This window comes from Ischnura elegans, chromosome 4, assembly GCF_921293095.1.
Source record: "Ischnura elegans chromosome 4, ioIscEleg1.1, whole genome shotgun sequence".
Taxonomy (NCBI): domain Eukaryota; kingdom Metazoa; phylum Arthropoda; class Insecta; order Odonata; family Coenagrionidae; genus Ischnura; species Ischnura elegans.
This window is the reverse complement of record NC_060249.1, coordinates 127259662-127276222: the sequence shown is the minus strand read 5'-3', so window position 1 is coordinate 127276222 and position 16561 is coordinate 127259662. Positions and strand designations below refer to the sequence as shown.

General features: G+C 38.9%; 2 protein-coding genes across 3 annotated transcripts in view; both read right to left on the bottom strand.

The window, feature by feature from the left end:
• LOC124158035 (striatin-3) overlaps nt 1-16561 on the bottom strand; it is a 73775-nt gene that overhangs the window by 51632 nt on the left and 5582 nt on the right. Inside the window, exon 4 of the mRNA XM_046533189.1 lies at nt 795-990. Within this exon, the coding sequence (XP_046389145.1) occupies nt 795-990 (196 nt within the window). The remainder of the gene's footprint in view (nt 1-794; nt 991-16561) is intronic.
• Nucleotides 4952-9916, bottom strand: LOC124158034. 2 transcript variants are annotated; one of them, XM_046533188.1, is made up of 3 exons: nt 7635-9916; nt 7208-7519; nt 4952-7136 (listed from the first exon to the last, which is right to left on the bottom strand). In XM_046533188.1, the coding sequence occupies exons 2-3, from the start codon at nt 7511-7513 to the stop codon at nt 4998-5000; spliced, it is 2445 nt and encodes an 814-aa protein (XP_046389144.1). In that variant the 5' UTR covers nt 7514-7519; nt 7635-9916; the 3' UTR covers nt 4952-4997. The 2 variants fall into 2 exon arrangements, with proteins under 2 accessions (XP_046389144.1, XP_046389143.1); XM_046533187.1 differs by having other exon boundaries at nt 7208-9916.

Below are 16561 nucleotides of genomic sequence, written 5' to 3'. Positions count from 1 at the left end.
TGACACAGACTAAAAATATGTAGGGAAATGACTAAATGCGTGTCGTAGCCAATAAAATGTGGATAACAACCTTTTCCTATTCATTTTCCCGATAATGAAAAATACTTCTCCAGCCTTTCTCCACTTGGAAACATGTCCCTGTTGCCGGAAGAGATGAATTCCACCCTAGTAAAAACAAGAGCTTCGACAGAAGCAATATTTGAGCACTTGGTATTTATCACCTTGCTTAAGTTGGTGGATTGCATGCCAAGCATGATGTAATTTTGACTCATATTTTAATATTAAATAGTACATTAAAAAAGACTTTAAAAGCCGAGGAGTCTACTATATTTTTCACAAGGTAATAATTTACTTCCTGTCGTTCAGTTTGCTTTAGTCACTGCAATTAAAAATAGCCATTTGTATTGCACAGTTTTTCCCCAGAAATGATTGCAAAAAGGATCCCTTATTTCTGAGATGTGTGACAGTTGAATTATTACATTTGAAGATACGTCATCCATTAGTTAATACAAACATTAAAATTTCCATTTACATTGTCATGCTCCGTTCTTTCATAAACTTCCACCTTATTATTTGAAATGCATGACTTGACTTAAATTTCGAGATTGTTTGCAAAGAATTAGTTTTCACACATGTCACATACTCAACGCTATGTTCATAAAAACATTTCATGTCCAAATTCAGGATAGTACCAAGACGTGTTTTTAGTGGACTTATTTTACCAGGCGTAGAATCAATCATTACACCATTATCAAACTTCTAAAAATAGAGCAAAAACAGGAATAAAAATTTACCTTCTTGGCAGGAGTTCTCCTCCCTTGATTTTCACTGGCTCTTTTGTTTGATGACTCATTGCCGTTGACTGCTGGGACAGGTGCATTGTTTAGGTTTTCTTCACTCTCAGCGTTGTTATTTAAACCAAGGAGAGACCTGACTCGATGCGATCGAACATCTATTATTGTGTCGGTATAGCCTATTTCTTGCAGATACCTTAAAAAGAAAGAAATTCTATAAACAAACTGTTGCCAGCTGATGCCATGATATGTACATAGGTCACTTTACACGATACGTTTACCATCAATTTCTCTCACATGAGAACATAGAATAGGAGGAATCCATAAAATATCCATTCCCTAATTTTTCCTTGATTATAATCAAATCATCAAGCAAATAAGGTAAAAATTTACCTATCCAACAATTCATATCATAAAGTTACCAATGGATTAATACATTTAAAATTCATAATATAACACTAATGGACTATGTAAATATGCCTCCCATCAAAATGATGAGGCTATTTTGCAAACATTCATATCTTGGTCAGCTGTGCAATGGCGTCATTATTTGTACATAATTTCAAATATAATAATTTTTTCTCTAATTAAAAACAAGTTTACAGGCACAAATGACTCATACACACAGACAAAATTCCAAATACTTAAGGCTAAATACGGCAAATCCAGATATGGCACGCCTACTTTTGATAAGCTACAGAGCTCATAAGACCCAATCAGATGAATTAAATGTATTGGTATGAATTTCAAAAAATGGCTACAGAACTTGGGTGTGTAGTGGTATTAGCTGTAGCTTGACAGCCAGAAGTCTGTGGTTCAATTCCTGGTCCAGGGGAAATTTTTTCCATGGCAACTGAAGGGAATAGATGTAATATCCTCTCATCGCAGGAACAAGTAAAGGGGTTCAACTTGAAACTTGTACCTGAAGATATTTCTTTCCAGGTTAAATGCTCGAATACTGCTTATATTTTACCTTGCAAATCAAAGGAAGCAGCACTTCCATTCTTCTATTAACTTTACACATGAAGGATTCCACAGCTTCTCAAGTTGTGGAGTCCAGTTTCTGAGGGACTGTATTTCACCAATGCATTAACTTAAACATCTAATGGAGAGCTGATGCAGAATTTCATCAGCTTGTATATCTACATCCACATACTAACCCGCAAGCCGCCTAAAAAGGCATGTGGAAGGGGGTGTTAGGACACCTGCTGTCTACCATTTAAAAACAAATGGTCATACAAGATTACAACCAGCATTTATCAAAGTCCTTTCTGTTTTGAGGAAATACGAATTACCATATCTATCCATTCGGCAAAAAATATCTCTCTTAATTTATCACTTCTGTCAGACCTGGAAATATAGTAGGGCTCTAAGATAACGTTCTTCGCATCACTCCTAAATATATCTCTTCTCAGTTGTTCAAGCAATCTAAGTCTTGCGTGCAGGCTCCGAGTCTCTAGTGGCTCCTAACCTAATTTGCTTCAAATCTCGGTAGTGCTGTCTGTACATCCATAGCAGTTTTTGACGAATCACGCAGCTTTCCTTTATATTTTATTCAGTTCACGGATTAAGTCTTCCTGCACTGGATCCCATATGCTTGCTGCATATTCAAGGTGCGGTCGGACGAATGCGAAATAGCACCTTTCTTTTACTTTCTCATCCGAAAATCTTCCTAAAATATGCTTCAGGGTTCAGGGTTTTGCCACAAATATTCCTTATTAGTGTTCCCCACAAGGGATTCGAAGTTATCGTAACTCCTAGGTCCTTCACTTACTCTGTTGCCTTAATGTTAATTCAAACAGCACAGCATAAACATGGTTATAGTAGGACGAACTCCACAAAAAAATGGTCCACCGTGCATTCGCTCGGATAAAGTTCAAGTACCCACTCTTGGCTCCACAAATGAACATTGTTTAAATCCAACGATAGAATTTTAAAGTCAGAGTGATCACTAATTTCACTATAGAATATGCCCCATCAGGAGATGGTGGGTTGTAATACTGAAACACCAGTCACCACAGAGTATGTAGCATGTATGAATCTATCCTTTCAGATCACATTTTCAATGTCTTCACAATATCAATGGCTTCTCTATTTAACACATTCGAGGGACACAAATGGCCCTTCCTTTCTTTCTTTCCTTCATTTCCAATTCTTCAAAGTTGATGCCCTGTTTTGGTCCACTTAAGTGGTGTTTCACTAATGTATCTTATAGAAAAATAGAACCTTAACAATTGATAAAACTATGATTCAGTGATGTTACAAATTAACATTATCATTTAAGTATCCTATGGGTTAAGTTGCATTTACATCAAGCATTCAGGGAAACGCCCAAATCTGTCCTCTGCTCCGTAGCCGCCAAAATTTCTTGTACAATGGGGAACATACATGAATTTTTTTAATTTCACAGGCAGACAGAAAATTATTTTCTGAATTCAACAAAGAAAACCGCACGTAAATCTGAGTTTTCCTTTGCAATATATTCAATGAAAAATATAACCAATTTTAAAGAGCACCAAAAACTCCCTCACCCCCCAAGCAACTGCCAACAAAGCCTCGATGACGCCATAGGTGCCCAAACAACACACGAAGCATGTGTTGTGATTGTTTGTAAAAGTTGCCAGCAGTCGTGAGAGCTTCGTTTGTGAGACATGTTGATTATTTTCAATTTAAAGCAAAATATCCAACGATAGAGGCTCAGCAGCCCTCATATTTTGCATCATTTATAACATTAATATCTAAGTAAGGCCATAAAACATAAAACTGGAGCAGTTAAACCAAAAATTTTATAATACCTAAATAACATCGAAGTGGGAGTTTGAGCCATGGCCACTGGAAGGGGGATACGTTAATTGTAAGTTGTTGTTATCGACAGCATCTCATTCATTTAAGTATGTCATTTTGATGTTATCTAATGTCCGCTATGCTTTTTTTCACAATAACTTCATCCATTTATTCATAAGTACCAGATAATTCGTTGTTTAGGACTGCCTGTGCTTGTATTTTAAGGTGAATTCTAGTCAATGCAACTTTTGCTCGCTTCTTGAAGATTTCTACGAATATCTATTGTGCCAAAATAATGATATTTTCAACCTAATAACTCCTGTTAAGGTACAGCTAACAATCTCAGTGCCAGTGGTTGTAATGCACAAAGTTTGACAAGATTGAAAAATAAAGGCCAAGAGTTGCAATAATGTGTTCCCTAGGTTGGGACAAGATCTCAATTTCCTCCCATCCTGACTTTTCCTGACTTTTTCCTGACCAAAATCTTGATATATCCTGACTTTTTCTAGCGTTCGCCATAAGTTTTAACGCATGAAGAAAGATGTCATAAGAGGTCATATACAAGGAAATAGCTCAAAATATGCAACACTTCAGTATTTTTTAATTGTAATATCAGAAAAACTTACAAGAAATGTTACTACTGTACAGTACTACACGTTAGGTACTTTGGTACTTTCCAAACAAAATATGGCCACTGTGGACTAGCAATCATTGTGACTTAATCATTAGTCAAAACAGTAAAAAAAACAAGGTGAACAAAACAATCACAATTTACTTATTTTAAGTACACTTCACACATAATAATAGTTCTTTCATAGTGACTTTCCAAACAAAAAATGGCCACTGTGGACTAGCAATCACTGTGACTTAATCATTAGTCAAAACAGTAAAAAAAAAACAAGGTGAACAAAAAAATCACTATTTCCTTATTTTAAGTACACTTCACAAATTATCATAGTTCTTTCATAGTGACTTTCCAAACAAAATATGGCCACCGTGGACTAGCAATCATTGTGACTTAATCATTAGTCAAAACCGTAAAAAACAAGGTGAACAAAACAATCACAATTTACTTATTTTAAGTACACTTCACACATAATAATAGTTCTTTCATAGTGACTTTCCAAACAAAAAATGGCCACTGTGGACTAGCAATCACTGTGACTTAATCATTAGTCAAAACAGTAAAAAAAACAAGGTGAACAAAAAAATCACTATTTCCTCATTTTAAGTACACTTCACAAATTATCATAGTTCTTTCATATTGACTTTCCAAACAAAATATGGCCACTTTGGACTAGCAATCACTGTGACTTAATCATTAGTCAAAACAGTAAAAAAAACTTGGTGAACAAAAAAATCACTATTAATTTAAAGTGCACTTCACAAATTGTCTAAGTTAGAAACTCCATTGTTAAGTTAGAAAGTACCAGTCAACTTTTTTATTTCTTCATCAATGGCATCAGCCTCCTTCTGGCTTGATGCTAACACTTTCATCTTTTTGGCTTGAAGCTCCTTAACTTCAGTTCCAATCATCTTCTCATGGGTCCTTTTTTTTTCGACCTCAGCGTCCTCAGATCGGCGCTGCTTCTTTGCTTCTTCATACTCGGAGCGCGCGTGCCGAAATCTGTTGATCATTTCAGCAGATATTTTTATGTTTTCTACGCCACCAGCAGCGTTGACTGAGTCGTACACTTGGCGCTGAGCCACCAAAGACATATCTAATTGGTTCTCTACTATTATCTCCTTATTGATGGAGAAGCCACGCTCGATGAAAGCTTGGCCATGGCTTATGATCAGAGCCATTTTAATCACTTTCACTAAACCATCTGAGCACTTATAACGATCCCAGATACCTCTCCAGAAATGATCTAGTCTCTGCCTCTGACGATCATATTCTTGACAGGCGTTAGCAAATACTTGTTTGTCACAGAGCACCTTAAAGTCAGACAAAATAGTGTCGCACTCACTTGCAGGAAGCCAATTGCGGCTGTGCAGTTGTTCCAAGAAGCCGTTCAGTCGAGTAGAAACGGCAGTTTTGGAATGTGAAATCAGTTCTGGGTCACAAAAAGTTATGGCTCTGCAGAGTTTGTAATTCAAGGGAGCCTTTTCAAGAATTTTACTAACCATAGCCTTCAGCAGGAGCACACACTCCTCCTTGAACTTCAGCATTTCTGGAGTAGATACTTGTACTTTTTTGAGAGCGTCCTTTACAGAAAAACTAAAATTGAAGTTCTTCACAGGAATCAGATTGTCTTCATTGGTAATGTCAACTTTACATACATCTGACTTTCGATTTACATAATCATTCTTGACAAAATGTCTAAGCAGGTTCGACACTAAGTTCGACAGGTCCGTGTGCAAGAACGGCGCCATTGGGTCATTGGTTTGATAAGTAGTCAAGAATGGCTCAACAAGTCTTGCAACATATGAGAAGAAGGCTAACTTAGGCCCCAACATCTTATCTTCAACAGCTTTTGCAACATACAAGAAGCCGGCAGATTTTATTTTATCCTCTTCAGGTCCAGTTCTCACTTTTTCAATAAAAGTTTTTACGTTTGGCAATATTTTGATGCAATTATCGGCACCAGGTGCATTATTCAACCACCTCACTGCACAATACTTATTTGGGAAAGTAGTAGAGCCTGTCCACTCTGTATACTTACTGCGACGGGCAGGCACATTCTTAAATATATTGTATAAGGCCCTGAGAAACATGACAATATTCCAGCCACACTTACTAACCCCCTCTTTGAAGGAATTATGAACTACGTGCAAACCACAGGACCCCATGAGCAGCAGCAGTGGCTCATCCTCACCAAACTCTGTTTTCATATAAATCTGGAGATCTTTCAGGAACTTGACATTAACATTCGGGCCATCCATGCCAACCATAAGCACATGAGACTGCACACTTCTAGGAATTGCTGTGCAGTATGCCGATATGAGATCAGTCGCCCTTGAGCGACCCAGGAACACTGAATCATAATATTTCGTCACCGTTTCATTTTGATCATCACACCAAAATTTAATGGCAAGATCCATTTGAGTCTTCTGGCTACACTTATTGAGACTCTCGTCAAATAAAACTACCACAAAATCCAGTTTGGTTAACTTAGATGTGATAACATCATGGAAATGTGGGGCTAAACCATGTACAAGTGAATAGGCGATTTTGTTCCGACCCAATTCCATTTTTGCAGCAATCATACTATCTGGGAACATTGTGGGAAATAACTGCACTGCCTTGCCCCCAGAAGACAAAGAAGTATGGCTCGTTACACAATAGATACACCACAAAATCTCAGCTTTGGTAGTATCTTGCTTCATTAACCAGGTGTTAAGACCTTGCAAACCAGCAGTCTTCGGGACGGCGATAACTTCGTTGGTACATCGCGCACATGGGCATGAACATGTGCAGGCAGGTGAAGCTGGTGTGGGGTCATCGGGATCGTCCCGAGGGTCTTCTGCAGTCCCACCCGATGCTGAGGAACCAGGTGCCGCCGCCGTGGGGTTCACCGACGCGGATGTAGAGGTAGAGGGAGTTGCTGTAGTCACCTACAAAAATCAGGCTGGGGTAGAGAACCAGAAAACCCCGAAGATTTTACAAATAACTCACCATCACTTACCTTCTTAGCGGAAGGCAAACAAAATATCTTGATCCCGTAACAGCTCTTCTTGTTCTCGACGGCAGTATTGTGGTGGGTTGATGACAGGTGTTTAGTCAGGGCACCGCGACCCATGTTGCCGAGTTGATTCGTCTTGCAGCACACCGAGCAGTAGAAAGATGTTGGTTTTCCTTCTGGCAATCCATGCTTTAATGCAGTCGAAGTCTTTGGTGAGAAGCAGCTGAAATGAAGCTCCTTTGACCAATCCTCGTTCCAATACGTCTGCTTTCCCCCGACCATGACTAGAGACGAAATGGGCCTCAGCATTCGGGTCTGAAAATAATACAATCTCATTTTGAACTACAGCACCATTAAGTTTCAATGAATAGTCGAATGGAGTGGATAAAATAACACGACAGTGAGTTTGCTAATATTCGTGACAGCCTACCTTCAATGAAGAAAACGCAACCTCCGCTGCTCTCCAGGCACACCGACTCGTCCGGACTCGTCACCGTCGCACTGTTATTGTTGACCCGCCGCGGGCGTAGACCCGGGGAGCGCGTGGGATGGCGGGGGGTGTGGGGGGAAAGGCGCGGAAAAGGAGCGACCGTGGAGCCAAGGTTTAGAGCCTAAGGTTGCCTCACTCGCTTCTGCGCATGAGCCTACCAAGCCGCTACTATGTCACAGACGACCCAATGCAACTTTGCTATTGCATTGTCGTATGGTAGTACAGAATTCATTTAAGGTTCCTGAGACGCTGCGTCGCCATGCGTTCAACACAATGTAGTCAATATTTCCTGCGCTTTCTCCGTTAATGGTCTCAGTAGTCCACAAATGATAAAATGACTTTTTGTGGAAGAAGAGCGCGTTACACTGCCGTGTATGCCGGCCTCCCGCTATACAGTGGCGACGTGCTCAAACTGTCAGAAACGAAGAAAGCTGGACGAAACGTCTCATACTACACGTGGGCACTTGAATTTAGGAATCCTTTTATTTCATGGATATACAAATCGGCACCAACAACCTCTTAATACCCCTCACACGTTAAAAAAATATCGCTGAAAGTGAATCGGTCAAAATTAATATGTATATATACCAAAGAAGTGATGTACAAGATTTGCGATGCTCCTATCACATGTGATAAGCTAGATTTTTTTCCACTTTTGAGATAAATTACCTAACATACTTATTCGTGCAAAGACAATTATGTTTTTACATCATCAACCCGAAAGGCATGACCTCCACTGTATCCCCATTGTAAGAAATCATTCAACCTCATTTCTAGACGTGAGACTAAAAACTAGTTGTAATTTTATTATTTTGTACGCCATTAAATAATACAGAGCAATTTTCCAGGCAATGGCTGAGCAGAATAACCCATAACATGTGATAATTGAAGTTCAAAAATATTTTAGCGCATTAAAAATATTTCTCAGGCATCACGGGAAAGATCGTAAATCGCATGATAGAAACCTATATTTTTTATGGTAATTATTCCTTCACTCGAACAAGCTATAAATTGGTAGTCTTGCTAAACTTCTAAGGTAAATTAGGATAAACCGTTTCAATTTTTTTTCTTTTCACGTCATATGTACTTGCAACTGTATTGAATCAGAACCTCTTCCAAGTGAAGGATTCTTTTTACTTTTGAGATTTTAGCCTGGTTATCCGATCAAAAGTCATTAATTCAGGTATTGATACTTTGCTCCAGATTTATTGGTAATCTTCATTGCGTTCAGACTTTATACTTTTCTCTATTCTCAATTATCAACTAATTTTTCCAGAGCATGATAATGAACGACAAGACGCATGGTGAGAAAATAGCGTTTTGCAATGACATGGTCATCCTTAGTGAAAAGCATATGCATATATGTGTTTTAGTTTTATTTAGCTGATAGCATACCTGACGGGTGATCGAGAGGAGCTTTAAAAGTAGGCATATGAATTCAATTATAGTGCATCTGAATTAGCAATCGGTAATTTCAAAATTTATTTTATAATCAATGATCGTTATTTTTAAGTGACTCACATTGCTGAATGTTTTCTAGAAATTTTCTAAAAATGCTTTGACTCTTCTGAATTCTCTCTGAGCTCAATATTGAAGTTGGTTCCTTTTCAATAGTCTAAATTATTTGCTAAACGTTTGCCTAATTGGAACCGCTGCAGCAAGCGATGTAAAATTTCAACCCTTTTCACTTTTTGCACTCGTCACATGTTTATTTTATTTTTTGATTACTCCAAAGGATTTCATGCATGCATGCATGCATGAGAGGGTTAAGAGTGTCTAAAGGCCGTTTTACACGGTACACGGAATTGCGCAGTCTGACGTACGTGCGAAGGCGCAATCAAAATTGCGTCGTGTAAAGCGGTGAATTGCTAGAACACATGCGAGAACCTTGCCATGCAGCGGCAGGCAGAGCGACGCCAGCACTCCTTGCTTCGGCGGTGAAGGCGGCAGCCCAGTTCGGCACGGGTTAGCACGAGGGGAAGGGAGGCGGTGAGACAGCGCGGCGCGGGCGTTCTCGGCTCATCTTGCGGCTGTCGCTTGCCGCCAGTGCGGCGTGCGGTGGCCGGCGGCACAGCAAAAGGCACACAATCCGATCCATCCTGACTCTTCGGGCGCTCATCCTGACGATTTCCTGATTTTCCTGACCAAAACTTTTTTTCCTGACTATTTCCTGACTTTCCTGACTTTCCTGACTTGTCCCAACCTAGTGTTCCATCATGATTGAATAGTAAAAAGTAGAGATGTGTGAATAGTATCCACGAATACTCGAATATTAGAAAGTATTCGATATTCAAGATCTAGATTAATTATGCTAAAGGTACCATCTCCAATACCTCGAATACTTTGAATTTCGCGTCATACACTGTCGCATGCACATCGTTGGTAGTTTACTCCAAAAAATGTAGAGAACTCTAATCGTTTAGTGTATGCAGTGCCGTTTTAGGGAAGTTGACGAACTACATAAAATTCGTGGGTTAGAGCGGTGAAAAGAGTTCTACGTGGGGAACCGAAAATGATCAGGTGAAAAAATCCGAAAATCCTCATTTTCCCCCTTCAGGAGAACCTCAGTGCCGTGGGATAGTAACTACGTAACACAATTCCCAAAATCCGCTACCCCCTCCATCCATCAACCCTCGGCCCCTCCTCTGACGCTTTCCTCCTCACCGAAATCAAACAAAAGGCCCCAGCTCACGCAGGGTTTGTATTACAAAGACCATAAATCAAAAGCTTCAAAAGAAAATATCAAGTTACAGGACAATAATAGAATCGTGTTTCACCCTTCCCTCTTTCTCGCCCACTGACCTTTTTCTGCCTACCTGCTTCGAAGTTCCCCATTGCTGGAGGTCAACTGCTGCACGAGTAATCTATTATCCCAAAAGGTGTCTAAAAATGACTTTCGTCAATTGATATTACACCTTTATTGGATTGAAATATTAGTAATGTGCGTGTAATTTAAAAAAGAATAAGACCAAACACGACATATTTCTGACTTTATTTAAGCATTTTACGCAAGGAAATAAATGTCAAAATACGACGGAGACTTAGCATTCTGGCAAAACTCGATATCCTCGTAGCTGAGCTTCTCGGAAGTTGATGCGGTATTTTTTTCCAAAAATAGATATCAAGTTACAATTTATGAGTTGTGCTATAAATCTCTATTGCTACACTCACAGACAAAGGGATATTTTCTCAGGATATTTGGTATTTCCCTGATAGCAATTCGAATTCATCTTCTTATCTCATGAGAACTTCCAAAGATGGACTAAAAATAATTGAAGAACAAGAAAATCCTGTGGAGAAGCACGTGTATTTTGCAAAACGCCTCGGATTGTGCGCTAGCACTTGACAGTAGGAGTGGGGGTAAAGCGAGCTACCTGTTGAAAATAAGAAGTTGGATGAAGCCGAGTATCAGATGGGCGTGCCGCTGAAATGGCGTTTGGTAGATAAGAATGTATACATCAGACAAATCCATCGTAGCAGTGTAAATGCCGAGACGGCATGAAATCATTTTTTCGCAAGGTGGTGTGTCCCCTTTGGATATTTGAGAGATGTTAGTTAATTAACTATACAGGCGGTCCTCGACTTTCGTACAATTCGCACTTTCGTACGTTCAAAATTGACACCTTTTACTCGACTTTCGTACGCTAAATTCGGACTTTCGGACGTGGGTCTGTAATTTTTTTTAAATTCCCGCGATGTATATTGCGCATCCCAACATTCAATTGTTTCAAATGGCAGTATCGGCAGTGTATGCGAACAATACGAACGTATATAATGAAGGGAACTGTTGGTAATTGACTCTAATCTGAGTGATTTATTTGGGAGAGAGACTGCCTGCTATAGGCTCCTTTATCAAGAGAAGAAGAATGCCTTCATTGAAGATATTTTTCAAAAGAAGTTGACCAGACATCGAGTAACTTTCAATAAAACTAGTAAGACCTTCTTTCTAATTGTGTTTTTTCGTTTGAGTGCTGTTTAAGTCATGTAAACCTTCAGCAACGATATTGCACGAAATATCACCCGAATTCCGTTTGTCTTTTGTCTTTTTTGAATAACATGCGGAATACACGCGATCACGAATGTCACCTGCCAAATATATAATTTTGGTGTAAAAATTAAAAGGTATCCAGAGTGCGGGCTCAACAAATACATTTTGTTATGCTTCTTGATATGTCCTTTTATTTATAGTGGACGTAATAAGTGGAATGTCAACTTAAACGCCAAGAGGAAGTTTCACTCAATAGCCAACGGAGTTCTTGTTTTTTAAACTTTTATTTGCATTTTCTGCGTATTTTCGAAAGAAATTAGATGATTTGAGGAGTTTTATTAACATATTATTAAAATTAAGTCAATTGAAATGAATTCCGTGAAAAAAAAAGGTTTTAGTACGTATATTCCGCTCTTTTGGAACGTAACCCCTAATTAGTATGGAAGTCAATGGTTCGACTTTCGCACATTCGACTTTCGTACAAGTTTTCGGGAACGCATTGTGTACGAAAGTCGGGGACCGCCTGTATGCCCAAATTGTTTCCATTAAATGAAAATATTTGATTAATCAGCTAAATTCCTGTTTGCAACCTTTAAAGGAAATCACAATTACTCGCCAAAATCCTGAGTTTCCTGATGCATAGACAACCTAGTCAAACAGTCCCGCATTCGTCGTTTCTTTGCGTCCATCCCCTTGAAAAACGCTAGATCGTGATTTCACTGGATACCTTTTTATTTATACATTCATCAAGGGAAATAGAAGAAGAAACATACATTTAATATACTTTGTGCAACTCTAGTATTCGAGGCATTCGAAATTCGATGTATTTGAATATTCAAGCAATGGTGTAATATTCAAATTCGATATTAGAGTTCGAGAAATCTGCTATTCGACCCATCTCTAGAGAAAAGTTAAGGTATCTGAAAATCCGTTGATGTTGATGGAAATAATTTCCGATTGAACCAGCTAAATTTAGAGCTTCTTCCCGGAAATTATTAGAATCTTCTGATTCAATTATCATGCACCTCACCCTATCCATCAAGGTCAGATTTGTTCTGTCAGCCTTGCCATTGTGTTGGGGAGTGTAGGGTTCTGTTTACCTGCGTGTAATACCCTCTTGTTTCAAGAAATCCTCAAATTTTGTTGAAGTATATTCACCTCCATTGTCAGTATAACTTTAATCTTGGGCTCTTGTTCAGCTTCAAATCTCTCTTTGAATTACTTGAAATTTTCAAAAACTTCATTTTTGTGTCATTATCTCAACAAAGCACATATTGAAGTGAAATCATCTTAAAAAAGTAACATACTATCTCCCCGCCTAATGATGCTGGTTCAATAGGTCCACCTACATCCGCATGTATCCGCTACAAAGGACGTGTACTTTTTGATTCTCATCTTGACTTTAATTTCTTTCTTTTACTTTTTTAACTTTACATTTCTTACTGGAATCTCTTATTTCTTCTTGAATGCAGTAGACTCTCATAAATACAAATTACCTACGTTATTACGAAGCAAATTGTTGGTCCTGATGTAAAGGCCTATCCACTCTATAGTAAAAGAAACATTATTAGGAAATTACGAGCCTCAGCCCCGGCCCTGGCAGTCACAAAATGAACTTTATAACGAAGTTCCATGAATAAGCAACGGAATTAAGGTGGATATACACTACACAAAGTTTTAATAATTGTGCAATGTTTATGTTCTCCTCATGTACTGTGCCCAAGAGTGTCAATTATTCAATATACACGCAATATCATATAATAAGCTTCATTCCTGTGGAATCATGGTTACCCACTCGTAACGCGTCATAAATTGGATGTACACTTAGTCCTCCTCCTACACACAATTGATTTACAAACTTTCAGAGATACAGTAGTAGACTCTCGTTATTACAAAGTTCACAGGAACGAGAAACCGGAGGTTCGTAATAACAAAGTTAATGTGAACGTTTCTTTTCGGAATTGTCGGAAAAACCATTTATAATATACGCGATTACATTACGTGCAAATATATAAAAATAAGAAATTTCGTTTCAGTTTCTCAAAAGAAGAATACGGCATGATGCATTCTACGGTTGATATCTTCCTAAATACAGTCAGTCCTCGATATACGAACTACATAGATGCGTTCCTAGACCTTGTTCATAAGTTGATAAACCTACAGTCTGGCCGCCGAGAGTTGTTCTATGAAAGGCAGAATGGTCTGGGTCCGGGTAGGGGGCAAGGTAAGAAAGGGAAACACCTATTTCACTTGTAAACAAAAGGGTTCGGTGAAGAAAGAAGCCAGAAGGGACAACGAGCCTGAAGGACCCAAAGGAAGAATCACTTGTTCTCGTGATTTTATGAAAGGGCTTGTTTCGGTGGATCAGGCTTATTTCGGTGCTCCATATGCATTTAACAACGCTGTATGACTAGGCGAGGGTGTGAGGTGCATTTGGGGGACAGCAATTGGCTGCAAATCATGCTAGCACAGAGTTTTCCGTCCCTCCTATTGTGCTGTCATCAAAAACAACATTCGCCCGCCGGATTGTATGCCAGGAATCGAGGAGTACTGTTATCCTGCAGAGTGCAACACCTCATCAAAAGTATCACTGCGCAAATTATCATTGAATCTGGTATAAAGTCGTGAACTGTTCAGCATTTTGGCCGTTCTTCCTTACCACGGAGAGTGATTTTTTTCGGATCCGGCTGCATCGCACACCTAGCTTGATCAGATCATCACAGTGATGAGTTAGCGCACAATTGTAATGCAGTGTTGCATTCTACAGGATAACCGTACTCCTCAATACCTCGCATACAACCCGGCCGTCGAGAGTTGTCCGATAACAGTACAAAAAGAGGGACAAACTACCCTGCGCCATCACGGTTTGCAGCCAATTGCTGTCCCCCAAATACCCAAGAGATCTTCAGTCCCCTTTGTATGGAGCATTTGTGGAGGAGGACATTCGTTAAGAAGGGTCTCGGGGGGGGATAATCACACGCTCTCAGCTCCAACCTTTTTCAACCCCTCCCAGCGGGGACTGCCCTATTGCAGACTTTGAATTGAATTCCTCATTTTTTTCTGAGCATTGTCAAATTTTAAATGGTTTTAAGGTCAATATTAACGCATTTAATGCAGCAAAATTTTCCATGTTGATGTTTATACAGAACTCCAGATCTAAGTTAATATTTATCGAAGAATTTCATTTAAAAATAGTAAACAGTGCTCAAAAGACAAAGAATTCAATTCTTAGTCTATATTTCTTGAGAAAAGAGCAAATATTTATTTCGAAAACTGACTGTATAAACAATTGCTTGACTGCTGTCCCTTACCGCTAAGAGGGGTAATAAAAGATGAGGGGTCCGGTTACCTGCTTCCGGATTCCGAGGGTAAAGCCTAAACCCGGCAGTGTTGGGTCCCAAAACAAAGACGTTGTACACCCACAGCTGTCATAAAAGGTACTTAAGTTTCAATATACTTCATTAGCCATGAATTTGTTAAGTGTACACACATTGACTAATGACACAGAGGGCTGAAATTGTTTTTAGTCTTAGTGCAAAGGCAACAGAACAATTTAAATCTTGGTAAAAACAAAGAAGTTTATGCAAATCATTATCACATTTAAATCTTTGCATTTTAAAGCAGATGTTTCGCATGTAATAGACATAGGGGCTAAACTGGAATTTTTTGATAATTTTGAAACTATGATGCATACCAAAATCTTTGACAAGCATCTGTTAAATGACTTGTTACCAATCTCCTCTCAACCTAGTCCCATCCCCCATCATCACCACTAGCCAAAAATCCTATGATTGATTAGATGCTGCTCTCCACTCAATTCTTCTATCAGCTAATCTCTCAGCACCCTTGTGTTTCTTCTCTTTCACATCCTTCTTTACCAGTTTCATATATTTGGTTCAATGTCTTCCTTAAACGTTCTTGCCATCAACTTGTCCTTCGATGATTGTCTTCATTGGGTCATAATGTCTCAATATAGGACCTATAAGGTTGTTCCAATGCCTTCTCTAAGTCTACAACCCAATAAACATAGGCTTATTCTTTCCCATTCTCTTCTCTTTAAGCACCATCAAGGACAATACTACTTCTCTAGAGCCTTTGCTTTTTCTTAATACCTTGGTCCTTATCCAAGTACTATTCTGCTCTTCGTTCTATTCCTCTATAGATGTTCCTTGTCAGTATCTTCGACGTATGTCGTATCAGACTTAAATCTTCACAGTTATCCATTGTTTTCCTTTAGGGCAGTGGTTCCCAACCGGTGGTGCGTGTACCCCTTGGGGGTACGCGACGAACCAGAAGGGGTATGCCTAAAATAATCGGCAATGGTGTATGCCAGGAACTATCTCTTGACCAGGAAATATGTATACATATTATTTGGGGTATTTAAGACAAATTTTCTATTCATACAATCATTTATAACTTAAAGTATCACCTACCAGTAGTGAAATTATGTAATAAAAAGTGCATGTCACATTTTTGGAGGTAAAATATTACTTACATACACATAGAGGGGTACAGGAGGAAAAAAAGTTTGGGAACAGCAGCTCTATGGAATTGGCACTAGAGTTTAACTAGGTAATAATGTTAATCAAGCGACCATACAATTATTGATATTGATGCTTGAATATAAGAGGGACAATATATAAGGGTTATGCATTTGACTAATTAATCAATAAAACAGGAGAAATAAAATGTTAAGATTTTTCATGAAATTCACACTTAACTGAGAGAAATAGTGTATATACAACTACCTACATTTAATGCCTACGACGCAATTACTGTGTGATGGCCCCAAGAACACAAGAGTACAATGGCTCCTCAGCTTCATCCTCAATGCTTGAAAACCAGTCGCTTAGAGCTTGTCGTAAAGTCAACTGGGAGG